This window comes from Eriocheir sinensis, chromosome 52, assembly GCF_024679095.1.
Source record: "Eriocheir sinensis breed Jianghai 21 chromosome 52, ASM2467909v1, whole genome shotgun sequence".
Lineage (NCBI taxonomy): Eukaryota > Metazoa > Arthropoda > Malacostraca > Decapoda > Varunidae > Eriocheir > Eriocheir sinensis.
The window spans coordinates 159,863-175,269 of NC_066560.1; the positions used below are offsets into that span (position 1 = coordinate 159,863).

Consider the following 15,407-nt stretch of genomic DNA (forward strand, 5'->3'; position numbering starts at 1 on the left):
GGTAGGCTTCTTCCCGGTGGATCCTGATGGTCGGTCCAAGGCTTCTTCCAGGTGGGGCCTGATGGTCGGCCCAGCCCGTTCTGGCGCAGGCGAGTGTTTATAGTGGCGCCATCTTGCATTGGCTCATTCTGCCCTCCCGGAGCTCATCTTTAATCCTAGAATCTAGAGTCCGGGTTGATAGGTTGTCTTCTGGACAGCATGTGGGTAGTTTTAAGCCACTCGGCGGCGGCTGAAAAATCCCAGCTTGGTGGCACCGGTCGGGGATTGAACTTGCGTCCTCCTGAACGCGGGGCCGTCTTGCTATCTGTTCAGCCACCGCCTAGATATAGATATATAGATGAATTATTGAGATTGAGAGAGATGGCTAGCCAAATTTTCACTGCAAAACGAAGAACAAATATGTAAGGAAACTCTCACTCAACTTTGTGTATAAAACCTTCAGTGGGAGAAAAATATATGAAACGATCTGAAAAATATGAAGTAAAAATCACACACAAAATTTTACGCCTACATATTGTGTAAAATGTTAAACAAAAAAAAAGTATTAGTAGAGATTGTCTGATGATCTTGTCTGCGAAGCCTCAAGCGTAAAACGTTAACAAAATTGTGAAGACGTAAAAAGGAAAGGCAGCAAGACGCCCCCACATTGTTTCTTCTAGATCCATAAACAACAAAAGCGGGAAAGAACTCGCGGCTCCCTCAGGTGTGTTGTTAATCGACCACACCCCCTCGTCACCCCACCTACGCCCCCTCTACCCCTCCCTTTAGAATCACACCCTTCCCCGCTCTCCCCCGTGTGTGTGTGTGAGAGAGAGAGAGAGAGAGAGAGAGAGAGAGAGAGAGAGAGAGAGAGAGAGAGAGAGAGAGAGAGAGAGAGAGAGAGAGAGAATTATCTGCCCAATCAACTTCTCTCCCAAACTGTCATCTTGGAAGTAGAAAAAAACGATGCAGGGGAACAACTAGGAGAAGGAAGACAAATTAAACGTTAATTAGACCAGAGCAGCGGGAAGGAGCTGCCTCTGTTTACGGTCTGGTGGAGGGAGAGAGAAAGAGAGGGATGTGAGGGAAGGAGGGAGGGAGTGAGAGAGGAAGTGAAAGAGGAATTATTTGAAGGAATGTGTAAGAATGGAAGAATAGTAAGATGGGAGGGAATAAAGGCAAGTTGAAGGAAAGTAGGAGGGAAATGGAGAGAAAGAGAGGAGGAGTGAGGGAGGAAGTGAACGAGACACAGTGGGAGGAAAGATGAAAAGGAAGGAGAGTTGAAAGATGGAAAAAGAAGAAAGCGTGAAGAGGCAAAATTTCAGAGAAGTCGAAAATAACTGAAATATCGTAAGAATTAGAAGCCACGAGATTTCTAGAATGGAGAAGAGATCGGTGACTTTGGAGGAAAATATGATAGGAAACAGACATTAACATGAGAACAGAATCTCGAGAGTCCACTGAACAAAGAGAAACACACACTACAAGCAGCTCAATAACGTTTTAATAATATTTCGCGATGAGAAGGAGAAGGCGAGAAGGCGAGGAGAAAAGAAGCCGACAAGAGAAACCAAATCAAGAAATATCAAAAACAAACTTCAATAAACTGCCACGAATGACAAAACAAAACAAATATTACAAAAGAAACGAAATTGCTGCAGAAGGAAAATGTAAAGAAACAAGTTGACGGATAATTCTCGGCACACACACACACACACACACACACACACACACACACACACACACACACACACACTTTCTAGAATCAAGAGAAGTAAAGAGAGGAAGAGAGGAAGGAAAAAGAGCTAAACCAAAAAAAAAAAACGGAATAACAATGGCAATGAGAGAGAAGCAGGTGTCGGTGGCGGTAATCAAGAAGGAGCGTGAAGAAGCAAGGGGTGGCGGGGGAGAACGTTCTCAAAAAATAGGAAAAAAATGTTCTTGTATTTCCTTATGTTCTTCCTTCACCTTTTTGTGTTCCTCCTCCTCCTCCTTCTCCTCCTCTTCCTTCACCTTTTGTTTAATATTATTTTTCTTACATTTAACGCCCTTCTCAATCCGCCTCCTCCTCCTCTTCTATTTTTCCCTCCACTTTTCCGTATCTCTTTCACACCCTCTCTCTCTTCCTCTTCCTCTTCCTCCTCCTCTTCCATTAGTTCTTACTCCTTCTCCATCTCCTTCAGACAATTCCATGCATTAAAATTACAAAATTTCAGCCCGGCGTGACGCTAGGCAAGAGGGACAAAAAGGCAATCGTTTGAGGAAAGATCTTGCTGATGCTAAAGAGTAAAGGGAAGAAAGGAACGGAAAGAAATTACGTTTACTTGAAGAGGTCACTGGGAAGAGTCAGTTCATGAAAAATTGTGTTAACTAAGTGCATGTTGGTGATAAAGATGGAGGAAAAAATAAAAAAATACAATTTACTGCGAATAAAAGATAAACCAGTACGTATTTGAATAACAAATTTCAATGAATGAACAAATAATGTAATCGACATCATCTCTTTTATATCTACTTCAAACACACACACACACACACACACACACACACACACACACACATTACCTTAGTACGATTAAAATTGTGATCCAAGAACTGCTGGTGACATAGTTTCGTGGCCTCACCGTCAGCTGAGCCTACTGACTGGTGGTTCTTCTCACGCCCTGGCTTTGACCAGACAGAGGAATGGCTGGCCGCTGCACGGCTTCTGGGTAAAAGCGAAGACGAGCCATAAGCTCTCCCTACTTTAGTAGGAGTAGGTAGGAAGTAGGAGTAGGTTGGAAGACACCTACCGAACGGGCGTAAGCTACTCCCGGTGAGGATATATGGGAAGCGAGGAGGGTGCTGAAGCCCTTCAAAGACCCTTCCCATGTCCTCACTAACCGTTTCCCTTTTGTCTCATGAACACCAGAGAGCAGTTTAGCATGCTCTCAATAGACAGTTCCTCTCTCTTTCTACACCACACTACATTCACACAACACACACACCTTTTCCCAAAATTAAAAATTAAAAATGGCTAACGAAAACACTGCCTCGGAGTCCCCGCCTGGGGGGGGGGGGGAACATAAATTCCCCCAGGAAGGACTCCCCTTCTGGCTGCCGACTTGAGAGGTGTCCTGATAACTCCTCGAACCTCCTCCTTATCAATTTCTGCAACATTCGCGGTCTTCGTTCTAATTTTCATTCTGTGGAACATCATCTCTCCTCCTCTAAACCTCACCTTCTCTTCCTCACCGAAACACAGGTTTCTGAGGCTACTGACAGCAACCTCTACTCTGTTCCCTCCTACTATCTTTATCCTAAATTTCAATCCAAAGCTGGATGTTGCGCCTACGTGCGCAACGACATCACTTGCTCTCGTGCCCACGACCTTGACTCTTCTGAATTTTCCACCATCTGGCTAAGACTTCATTGTAATTCTATTACTAAATACATCTGTGCTGTTTATCTCTCGCCTAACTCTACTAACTATGTAAAATTCTTTGACTATTTGAACTCTTAAGTGGAGCACATCTTGACTCACTCTCCCTTTGCTGAAATTTCCATCTTGGGAGATTTCAATGTTCACCACCAGCTTTGGCTTTCATCCTTTTTCACTGACCAGCCTGGTGAACAAGCCTACAGCTTTGCTCTCCTCAGTGACCTAGAGCAGTTGGTTCAGCACCCTACTCGTATTCCCGACCGTCTTGGAGACAGGCCCAACATTCTAGACCTCTTCCTTACCTCTAATCATTCTGCTTACTCTGTCAAACTGTTCTCTCCGTTGGGCTCCTCCGATCATAACCTTATTTCTGTATCCTGTCCTATCGCTCCTGTACATCTTCTGGACCCACCGAAAAGGCGATGCTCCTGGCATTTTGCTTCAGCTCGGTGGGACGACCTGAGGATGTACTTTTCCGATTTCCCATGGAATGATTACTGCTTCCAGGATAGAGACCCCTCTGTGTGTGCTCAGCGCATCACAGAGGTGATTGTCTCTGGAATGGAGGCATACATTCCACGTACTTTCTCTACTCCCCATGGTAAAAAGCCTTGGTTTAATCATGCTTGTTCTCGTGCTATCAAAGATAGAGAGGCAGCTCACAAAAGGTTCCAGAGCCTTCGAATTCCCGCTAACTTTGATCTTTACATTTCAGCCCGGAATCGTGCCAAATCTATTCTCCGACTTAACAAAACTACTTTCATTAATATAAAATGTCAACACCTTGCTTCTCCTAATTCTTCCCGTGACTTCTGGCATCTAGCCAAAAATATCTACTCCAATTTCACTTCTTCCTCTTTCTCTCCTCTCCTTAACCCTGACGGCAGCACTGGCGTCTCATCTGTCTCTAAAGCTGAACTCTTCGCTCAAACTTTCTGCAAGAACTCCACCCTGGACGATTCTGGGCATATTCCTCCTACTCATCCCCCCTCTGACTCCTTTATGCCTATTATTAAGATTCTTCCAAATGATGTTTTCTATGCCCTCTCTGGCCTCAACTCTCAGAAGGCTTATGGACCTGATGGAGTGCCTCCTATTGTCCTTAAAAACTGTGCTTTTGTGCTGACACCCTGCCTGGTCAAACTCTTTCGTCTCTGCCTATCAACATCTATCTTTCCTTCCTGCTGGAAGTATGCCTTTGTACAGCCTGTGCCCAAGAATGGTGACCGTTCCAATCCCTCAAACTACCGTCCTATAGCTTTACTTTCCTGTCTATCTAAAGCTTTTAAATCAATCCTTAACCGGAAGATTCAAAAGCACCTTTCCACTTCTAACCTTTTATCTGATAGCCAGTATGGATTCCGCAAGGGGCGTTCTACTGGCGATCTTCTTGCCCTCTTAACTGACTCTTGGTCATCCTCTCTTAGCCGTTTCGGTGAAACTTTCTCTGTTGCGCTAGACATATCGAAAGCCTTCGATAGAGTCTGGCACCAGTGTTTGCTTTCTAAACTGCCCTCTTTCGGATTCTATCCCTCTCTCTGTTCCTTTATCTCCAGTTTCCTTTCCGGCCGTTCTATCTCTGCGGTGGTAGACTGTCACTGCTCTTCCCCTAAACCTATCAACAGTGGCGTTCCACAGGGCTCTGTCCTATCACCCACTCTCTTCCTGTTATTCATCAATGATCTTCTTTCCATTACAAACTGTCCTGTCCACTCATACGCCGACGACTCCACCCTGCATTATTCAACTTCTTTCAGTAGAAGACCCTCTCAACAGTAAGTACACGACTCCAGACTGGAGGCTGCAGAACGCTTAACCTCAGACCTTGCTATCATTTCCGATTGGGGCAGAAGCAAACTTGTGTCCTTCAGTGCCTCAAAAACTTAATGTCTCCACCTATCAACTCGACACAATCTTCCAAACACCTATCCCCATTCTTCGACAACACTCAGCTGTCACCGTCTTCAACACTAAACATCCTCGGTCCATCCTTAACTCAAAATCTCAACTGGAAACTTCATATCTCCTCTCTCGCTAAATCAGCTTCCTCGAGGTTGGGCGTTCTGTACCGTCTCCGCCAGTTCTTCTCCCCTGCACAGTTGCTGTCCATATACAGGGGCCTTGTCCGCCCTCGTATGGAGTATGCATCTCACGTGTGGGGAGGCTCCACTCACATAGCTCTTCTGGACAGAGTGGAGTCTAAGGCTCTTCGTCTCATCAGCTCTCCTCCTCCTACTGATAGTCTTCCTCTTAAATTCCGCCGCGATGTTGCCTCTCTATCTTCTATCGATATTTCCACGCTGATTGCTCTTCTGAACTTGCTAACTGCATGCCTCCCCCCCTACCGCGGCCCCGCTGCACACGACTTTCTACTTATGCTCATCCCTATACTGTCCAAACCCCTTATGCAAGAGTTAACCAGCATCTTCACTCTTTCATCCCTCACGCTGGTAAACTCTGGAACAATCTCCCTTCATCTGTATTTCCTTCTGCCTACGACTTGAACTCTTTCAAAAGGAGGGTATCAGGACACCTCTCCTCCCGAAATTGACCTTTCTTTCGGCCACCTCTTTTTATTCTTTTTTGGGAGCAGCGAGTAGCGGACTTTTTGTTTATAATTGTTTTGTTTTTTTGTGCCCTTGAGCTGTCTCCTTTGTTGTAAAAAAAAAAATAATAATTTTGATGTTGTTGTACAGTCATACAAACTTGCCCTTAGAAAAATGAATACGTTATGGCTATTAGTTTGGTGTGTGTGTGTGTGTGTGTGTGTGTGTGTGTGTGTGTGTGTGTGTGTGTGTGTGTGTGTGTGGCATCAAATGTTTTGCATCTCTCTTAGAAGTGAACTTCAAAATTTACGTTTAGGTCGGTTACGAGACGCTTTGGCTCGTGGCCTGAGCACCGGGCCGGAGCACGATGGGCACCACACGCCTTCACTTAGTTGGTTTTGCTTTATTCGAATAACTGAAAATTTACGCAAACTGTAAACCATAAATGTAGAAAAATATTTTTCTAAATCTAAATCCCTCCCTCCTGATAAGACAAACTGTGAACCACAATGCCTAACCCACCGCGCCGTGTAGAGGACAATGGTAACTCGCGGGGCAAAAATGTACGAACACACGTTATGAACCCTTTGGAGCTTCGCTGTCAGTGCCAAGTTATGCTGTTCATGCTCGTGTTGGTAACGTTATAATATAAATGCTTGGGTGATAATGGATAATATAATTATGCGCAAAACATACGTACTCGGTACTATCGCATGCTATTTCTAGTAATATTACAATCAATGGATGTGATAATTATGTCACCTAAACTAGATTAAGGAATATCAATCCGAAGCATTGCCTAATAACACACACACACACACACACACACACACACACACACACAGGAACGTCGCTATCACTACACATCATGGATTTTCTTTGTCAAAAGTCCTCATATTCGAGAACTTTACGGTTCACATCCAGTTACGATATTGGTGGTTATATTCAATTTCGGCTTGCAGTAAAATGTTGCTAGGGACAATACAAATTACGTACAGTTATTTAACGAAAACCTTATCAAGTGAAAAGTCACTTTTAAATGACTGTAAAGACAGCGAACCACTCGTGGCAAAATGTGACAATGTGCATTCACGGCTGGACACACCCAGCTCAATACTTAAGCACTCCAGACAAATCAATTTAGCAGAATGATCGTTTTCATCTTAACTACTCATAAAAGTCTACGAAGTAGCTACAAGGCTCACCCTTAATGAATACCACCTGGTGATGAACGAGGCGCAGCAGATGTGCTTGGTCCTCGCTTTCACTATCGCAAGACAACTGGCAGCGCTCCGCCTCAAATGTGACGTCACCACGGAACGCTTGCTTCGAGACACCGGCCTTCAGGTGAAGCAGTTTTGTCTCCGTCTAATAACTTGGAGTATTGAAGGCGCCGCCTCTTGCATGGCTCCACGACATGAACGTTGATAGTTCATGCGGCAGAAGGGAGATAAATCAGACACAAGCACAGTTCTGTGATAATAATCCCGCATCGCCGCAAACCATTAGCCGAGCTGTGCGGGGAGGGAGGCGGCGGGGATGACCAGACAGCGCCCTGAGCCTGGGACATAATTATGAGAACGCTTTTTGTGTTTTGTGTTGGCGGTAATGGCGGGTCGCGGCCTGTGAACAGTTTAGCTCCTGACGAGATGGCCGTGTGCTTTACATTTGAATACAGTCTGTATACTTCCCTAAACGATGCAATAACACATTACCAGCGATTTTTTTCAAGTTTCACGGGCGCGCCCGGCTGTATAGTGTCATATTTAGCGTCAGGGTGGGCTGTGCTCCTGGTGGAACACCATTCTGGTTAAGTCGTCTGTCTCTTTAGAGGGAGACTTTTAAGCCTCTCAGAGCAAAGAAGTGACGCGACTGTGAGGCGTTGGTTGTGTTGTGAGGTGGTGAGGCGAGCACAACTACAGGAAACGCTTGATGACATTGCTTAAATCGTGTACATGTAGATTATTTTCGTATAAACTAAAAAAAGAATCATTTTACTTCCTAACCTTTTCGTATGATAAACAGCCTTAAAGAATCAGCTAGGCACTAAACTCCTGAATCAGTCAGTCAGTCATCCACTAGACTAGATCAGCCAATCAGCACTGTCATCCCCACACCGTCGTCCCCCACTGATTGCCCACACACCCCGCGAGCTGCTCTCCTCCATGGGCCGGGTGGCGGGCGAGCAAATGTTCCCTCCTTCCCCGCCACCCGCCACTGCCGCGGCTGAGGGAAATTCGACTGCGACAACGGCAAAGTGCTCCTCCACAGACACAAGAGACGATGCCATTGTGGTGCTCTGGCGTGAAATACCCAAGTAATGTGCTGGGATGTAAACATGGAGGGGGAAAGAAAGAGGGGAGAGGAGAGGAAAGATGGAGACGAATAAGGAATAGATGAGTTGCGGCAGAAACATCTCAAGTAATGGACGTCTTTCTCTTTTGATTTTGCTGCGCCCTTGTCATTAAGCTGCGAAATTTGAAAAATCAACCGCTTTGGTGCGAATCGCCATAACTCCCTTATTTATGGGGCTACAGAAAGGTTATTGGTATCAATCGATGGCAAACTCCAAGAGCTATGTTTTGTAATTAGGGACTAGGCTCGAAAACTGACTTGAAAGGGTCGAAAATCAAATAAATTCGCAATAAAACGACTCGAAAAAAAACGTATTTTTGAGTTCCCAACCTTCAGACCCACTCTTTTTTTTTTTAGAATTTCAAAAACCTTATTTAACAAATGATTTAGCCCTGCCAATGTGCTTTCCAAAATGATGCATAACGTTTCTCTACGCCCAGTGGTTTCGTCGCTAGAGCTCGGAACGTAAACCCTGTCGAGACCGATTATGACGAACTCCAGACACTTTGACGTTTTTGTCTAGTGTGGCATTGCTATTGCCTCTAGAAGGCTGTAATTTGGTATGTTGCCCCTCATGGCATTGTAGTTTGACATAATCGAAGGATTTTTTGATAGCTCAATTCTAAGTTCGTCGTCGAGCCGTCACAAAATAGCTTGTTTTTCGGCCCTTTTGCCGTGATTTGGACACGTCTTAGTTTTTTGCTTATGACTTTTGTATTTATTTAATGTTTTCCAATTTTTCTTTTCTGATTATTAATCTGTATTAAAGGAGCTTTCTTTTCGCCACCAAGCACGCCTTTCTAGCTTCAGTAGTTTTCGCTCGAGCTCGACCGGATGTCACGACGAACATTCGGCGAATCTGACTTATTTCACGCGCCGCGACGAAAAACCTTCCTGAGGCCACAAAAATCAATATATCTGCATAAACATTCATATATGTGGTGTTTACGTGAGGCGTGTATGTGCGAGCGATTGTTGGATGCGTATGAATGAGCTGTGAGCGAGACACTTGAATGAAGCGTGGCAGTAAGTGAAACTGTTTCGTTGGTTCATTGGTTCATTCCTTGATTATATTAAGAGTTCACATCTTTCCTACCAATGCTTGGTAAATCAGACTGCATCCTGCCACTATATGAATACCTCCTCTCTTCGTTTATCTATCCTGCCATGAGACAGAAACTAAACATGGCGCAATGACTACAGCAACCTACAGCAGCCTGTAATCTTCCCGCCGTCACGTCGCAGCAGCACGATGGAGAAGCAGCTGGAACAACTGACGGCGCTCATGGCGAGGCAGATGGAGGAGGCACAGAAAAGAGAGGAGCGTCTAACATCACTCTTAGAGGGATTGGCGACGTCTCAACAAGCAAGCAGTGCTTCTGAAAACGGGGCAAACGCTACACCTCCTGGCGGAGCCGCAACGCGCACGCAAGTGAAGCAGCTCCAGCACATCGGGACCCCTGCACCACATCTCTCGTCCTCCGCTTCCTTGAAGGAGTTTGACGCCTGGCGCCATAAGTTCGAGGGATATGTGAAGCTCACCAGGATCAACTGCTTACCCCCCGACGAGCAACGATCGGCATTACTGGCACTTCTGGACGTCGACTGGGCAAGAACGCTGAGGTTCGGGTTAACAGTGCCTGACGAAGCGGATCTCAAGATTACGCTGGACGCCACTTGCGACGCCAGCGCAACGTCATCGTCGACAGGAGAGACTTCTACTCCCGTGTTCAGGAAGAGGGGGAGCCATTCGATGACTTCTTGTGCAGCATTAAGGAAATCGCCGCCTTTTGTGACTTTTGTGAGAGGTGTATGGACAACCGCTCGCGTGACAGAGTGGTAGTTGGCTCCCGTGACGGAGAAGCTGTTAAACGCATGCTGGAAGTGAAAGACCTAACGTAATAGAAAGCAGTGGACATATGCAGGGCTTCCGAAAACGCCCATGCGAACAGTGCCGTGCTACGAGGTCGCTCGAAGCTTACTCTTGCGAAAGTGTCTAACTACCGCCGTGACTGCCGGTCTCGAAGCTTCGAAGCCAAACCTGGACGGTGCTTCAGATGTGGGAAAACTCTACACAGTGACCTGAAGTTGTGTAAAGCGTTGGGTGAAGTGTGTTTCCATTGCGGTAAGGAGCACTTTGCAACAGTGTGCTGGTCAGTCCCTCAAGCCGAAGCGAGGAAGGAAAGAAAGCAGAAGTCAGAAACGTCTCAGAAAAAAGTGCACCAGCTATTAGCAGATGTTTACCTCAACGGTTCTGGTTCCCACGACCCACCCTGCTGGGAGTACTGCTGTCGAGTGGACTCCAGACTCCGGTGCAGAGACGACAGTGCTGGGGGAACACATTGCAGACTCCCTGGGCACACACAAACACATGCTACGACCTTCCGGCGACATGAATCTTCGGGCTGCAGGGCAACAACCATTGACATGCCTCGGATCTTTCTCCGCCGACCTTGAGCTGGGAAACAAGCGCACCACTACCACCGTTTCTGTCGTCAAGGAGGTAAGAGGTGCATTATTGAGTTGGTTTGACTCTGTTGCCTTGGGGATCCTGCCTGAGAACTTTCCCACACAGATCCAAGCAGTCAGCTGCGAACCAGGAGCTCCATTGGCAAGAAAAGGGTCCACGGGGTCACCCACCGACACTCCAGGCTCACTTGGTCGTCCGCCAGCTGTTATTCCTCGGTGACCACATGCTCGTGAACCCACCCCTGCCGAGCGGACAGAACACAAAGCAGGGGTAATCACCGCTTTCCCTAGAGTGTTTGGCGGATCAGAAACTCTCAGGGAGATATATGGAGGGCCCATGCGGATACAACTCACAGACGACGCTCGACCCTTTGCGGTACCTGCTGCTCGGACAATACCATACAACTGGCGTGAGAACATAAAGAAACAACTGGATTACGTGTTGGCTAAGGACGTCATTGCAGAGGTTGACTACCCAACGGCATGGTGCCAACCCATCGTTCCAGTCTCCAAGAAGCCATCAGGGGTAAGGTTGTGTGTTGACCTAACAAGGCTCAACAAATTCGTCAAACGACCCACATACCCCGTTCGCTCGCCTCATGACGCCATAGAAGCCATGGGTTCAGGAGCCAGATGGTTTACGACCATTGACGCCAAGATGGGGTATTTTCAGATCAGCATTGCGGAAGAAGACCAGGACCTTACCTGCTTCATCACTCCGTGGGGACATTACAAATTCAAGCGGGCAGTCATGGGCCTTGTTTCTTCCGGGGAGGAATATAACCGCTGAGGAGACCAGGCTGTAGGAGATGTGCAGCGCGCGTTGAAAATTGTTGATGACATCTTAGCATACTAAGAAGGGTGACCGTTCCAATCCCTCAAACTACCGCCCTATAGCTTTACTTTCCTGTCTATCTAAAGCTTTTCAATCAATCCTCAACAGGAAGATTCAAAAGCACCTTTCCACTTCTAACCTTCTATCTGATCGCCAGTATGGGCTCCGCAAGGGACGTTCTACCTGCAATCTTCTTGCTCTCTTAACTGACTCTTGGTCATCCTCTCTTAGCCGTTTCGGTGAAACTTTCTCAGTTGCGCTAGACATACCGAAAGCCTTCGATAGAGTCTGGCACAAGTCTTTGCTTTCTAAACTGCCCTCTTTCGGATTCTATCCCTCTCTCTGTTCCTTTATCTCCAGTTTCCTTTCCGGCCGTTCTATCTCTGCGGTGGTAGACGGTCACTGTTCTTCCCCTAAACCTATCAACAGTGGTGTTCCACACGGCTCTGTCCTATCACCCACTCTCTTCCTGCTATTCATCAATGATCTTCTTTCCATAACAAACTGTCCTGTCCACTCATACGCCGACGACTCCACTCTGCATTATTCAACTTCTTTCAATAGAATGCCATCTCAACAGGAAGTACACGACTCCAGACTGGAGGCTGCAGAACACTTAACCTCAGATCTTGCTATCATTTCCGATTGGGATAGAAGGAACCTTGTGTCCTTCAATGCCTCAAAAACTCAATTTATCCACCTATCAACTCGATGCAATCTTTCAAACACCTATCCCCTCTTCTTCGACAACACTCAGCTGTCACCTTCTTCAACACTAAATATCCTCGGTCTATCCTTAACTCAAAATCTCAACTGGAAACTTCATATCTCCTCTCTCGCTAAATCAGCTTCCTCGAGGTTGGGCGTTCTGTATCGTCTCCGCCAGTTCTTCTCCCCCGCACAGTTGCTATCCATATACAGGGGCCTTGTCCGCCCTCGTATGGAGTATGCATGTCACGTGTGGGGGGGCTCTACTCACACAGCTCTTCTGGACAGAGTGGAGTCTAAGGCTCTTCGTCTCATCAGCTCCACTCCTCCTATACTGATAGTCTTCTACCTCTTAAATTCCGTCGCGATGTTGCCTCTCTTTCTATCTTCTTTCGCTATTTTCACGCTGACTGCTCTTCTGAACTTGCTAACTGCATGCCTCTCCCCCTCCCTCGGCCCCTCTGCACACGACTTTCTACTCATGCTCATCCATATACTGCCCAAACCCCTTATGCAAGAGTTAAGCAGCATCTTCACTCTTTCATCCCTCACGCTGGTAAACTCTGAAACAATCTTCCTTCATCAGTATTTCCTCCTGCCGACGACTTGAACTCTTTCAAAAGGAGAGTATCAGGACACCTCTCCTCCCGAAATTGACCTCTCTTTCGGCCAACTCTTTTGATTCTTTTTTTTTTTTAGATGCAGCGAGTAGCGGGTTTTTTTTTTTAATTATTGTTTCATTTTTTTGTGCCTTTGAGCTGTCTCCTTTGTTGTAAAAAAAAATTATGATTCTTACAGAGAGCATCTAACCCATGTCATTTCTCTACTACAGCGGCGCGACAAGTTCGGCATAACTCTGAACGCTGAGAAGTTCAACTTTGCTGCACCAGAGGTAGACTACTGCGGCTACTGTATCTCCTGGCAAGGATACACAGTGGACGGTAAGGTGAGAGCTATCTCAAGCTTTCCTCTTCCACAGAACATCACCGACCTCCGTTCCTTCTTGGGGCTTGCAAACCAACTTGGAGGCTTTTCTCCTGCTCTTGCCGCTGCCGCGCAACCCCTGAGAGACTTTCTCAAGCCTCGCAACGTTTGGTGGTGGACATCTCAACACGAAGCTGCTTTTGAGGATGTAAAAAATGTAGTGGTGTCCCCGCCTGGCTTGGCACACTTTGATCCAGCATTACCTACCAGACTAGAAACGGACGCTTCCATAATGCATGGTCTAGGGTTCGTCTTAAGGCAGCGCCACGGAGATGACTGGAGACTCACACAGTGCGGATCAAAGTTCCTCACGGACGCTGAGTCAAGATACGCCGTCGTGGAGATGGAGTTAGCCGCCGTCGTGTGGGGCGTCCAGAAGTGTGGCACTTACCTTACCGGTCTGCCTCATCGTCCCCTAGTGTTTATTCTCAACAGCAAGCTCCTCAGCGAAATCGTGAATCCAAGACTGCAGCGTATGCGTATGAAGCTGTGCACTTACAGCTTCACTGCCCGCTGGCAGAGCGGTAAGTCTCACCTTTTCCCTGATGCTCTCGCTCGTGCCCCGATTCAAGACCCATCAACAGAGAACGACGACGTGGGTGCAGAGGAGGACCCTCTACATGCTACTGTGGAGGCTGCACTACGCGCCGGAGGAAGGAACGCAGCTTGCACCTCTCCAAGACCAGACACTAGCGAAGGTGCGTGCCGCTGCCTCCCGTGACTCTGAATACGCCGCCTTGCGTGACGTCATCATCACAGGGTTCCCAGAGCATCGTAAAGACTTGGAATGTATGTTGCTACCTTACTGGGGTGTGCGTAGCATGCTTGCTGTGGATGATGACCTAATTGTATACGGTGCGCGTCTCCTGATTCCTCATAGCCTGCGACGCGAGACGCTTGAGAGGCTGCATGACGGACACCAGGGTGTGGCCAGGGATCGACAGTGATATCACAAACATAGTTTCCTGTTCCATGTGCCGATCACTCTTGCCTAGCCATCAGAACGAGCCATTATGGCAAGATGACGATCCGCCAAGTCGCGTCTTCGAATCAGTGTCTGCAGACTACTTCCACATAGCCTCGTTTACGTCGACCGCCTCTCCGGGTGGCCATACGTGTGTTCCTGCTCCATACCAGCATCTGCTGTTCAATTAGTATGTTTCTTACGTTCTGTTTTTGCAGATACTGGTGTATCTGTTGTTATACGAACAGTTCACCTATTCCACCCTCCGCCGCTTCCTGGCCCGCTGGGGGGTGGAGCACCGGGTTACCTCTCCATATAACCCAAGGACCAACGGGCACCCAGAGGCTGCTGTGAAGATCGTCAAGAAGCTAATCTCCACCACTATCATGGACGGTAGACTGAACTGTGACGACTTCGCACGCGGCCTGCTGGAGCTGAGGAACACACCGCGTGCAAATGGAAGGTCTCCTGCCCAGGTCCTGTTCGGCCACCCACTACGGTCAACCGTACCAACACACCACCGATCATTCGCGCCCGAAAGGCAACATGCAGCGGATGTGTGTGACGCCAAAGTCTGCGTCAGCAGGACAAGGAGCGCCACGACGCGACGGCTCGTACACTTCCCGTGCTGCGCATCGGATCGTCCGTGGACATGCAGGACCATGTCTCAGGACGGTGGGATCGGATGGGCGTAATAGTCGGCGTCGGGAAACGGAGAGACTATCTGGTGAAGATGGGGAGCGGTCGGACTCTCTGGAGGAATCGCAAGTTTCTCCGCCGTCATCGCCCCATGGTGCCGGCGAGCATCACTCCAGGCAGTCAGCATCATGTGGAGGCGTCTGGCGCCGGGGACTAGCGAAGGCCTTTAGCAGCGCCTCCTGACAAGGACAACATTCCCGCGCCCCTGCGTCGCTCTGCACGACAGCAACGGGAGCCTCAGCGCCTGACGGTGCGATGGGACTCACAGACGTACGATGGCGACGCATCTTCAGACGACAGGGACTCCTGAAGCATCCCTGACGTCTTGAGGGAAGGTGTGGTGTTTACGTGAGGCGTGTATGTGCGGCCGATTGTTGGATGTGTATGAATGAGCTGTGAGCGAGACACTTGAATGAAGCGTGACACTAAGTGAAACGGTTTCGTTGG

At 47.7% G+C, this 15,407-nt stretch overlaps 1 protein-coding gene across 1 annotated transcript; it reads left to right on the forward strand.

The window, feature by feature from the left end:
• The first annotated feature begins 14,206 nt into the window (after nucleotides 1–14,206).
• Nucleotides 14,207–15,270, forward strand: LOC126982822 (uncharacterized protein K02A2.6-like). The gene is made up of 3 exons (XM_050835096.1): nucleotides 14,207–14,221; nucleotides 14,510–14,737; nucleotides 15,118–15,270. The coding sequence occupies exons 1-3, from the start codon at nucleotides 14,207–14,209 to the stop codon at nucleotides 15,268–15,270; spliced, it is 396 nt and encodes a 131-aa protein (XP_050691053.1).
• The last annotated feature ends 137 nt before the right edge of the window (nucleotides 15,271–15,407 follow it).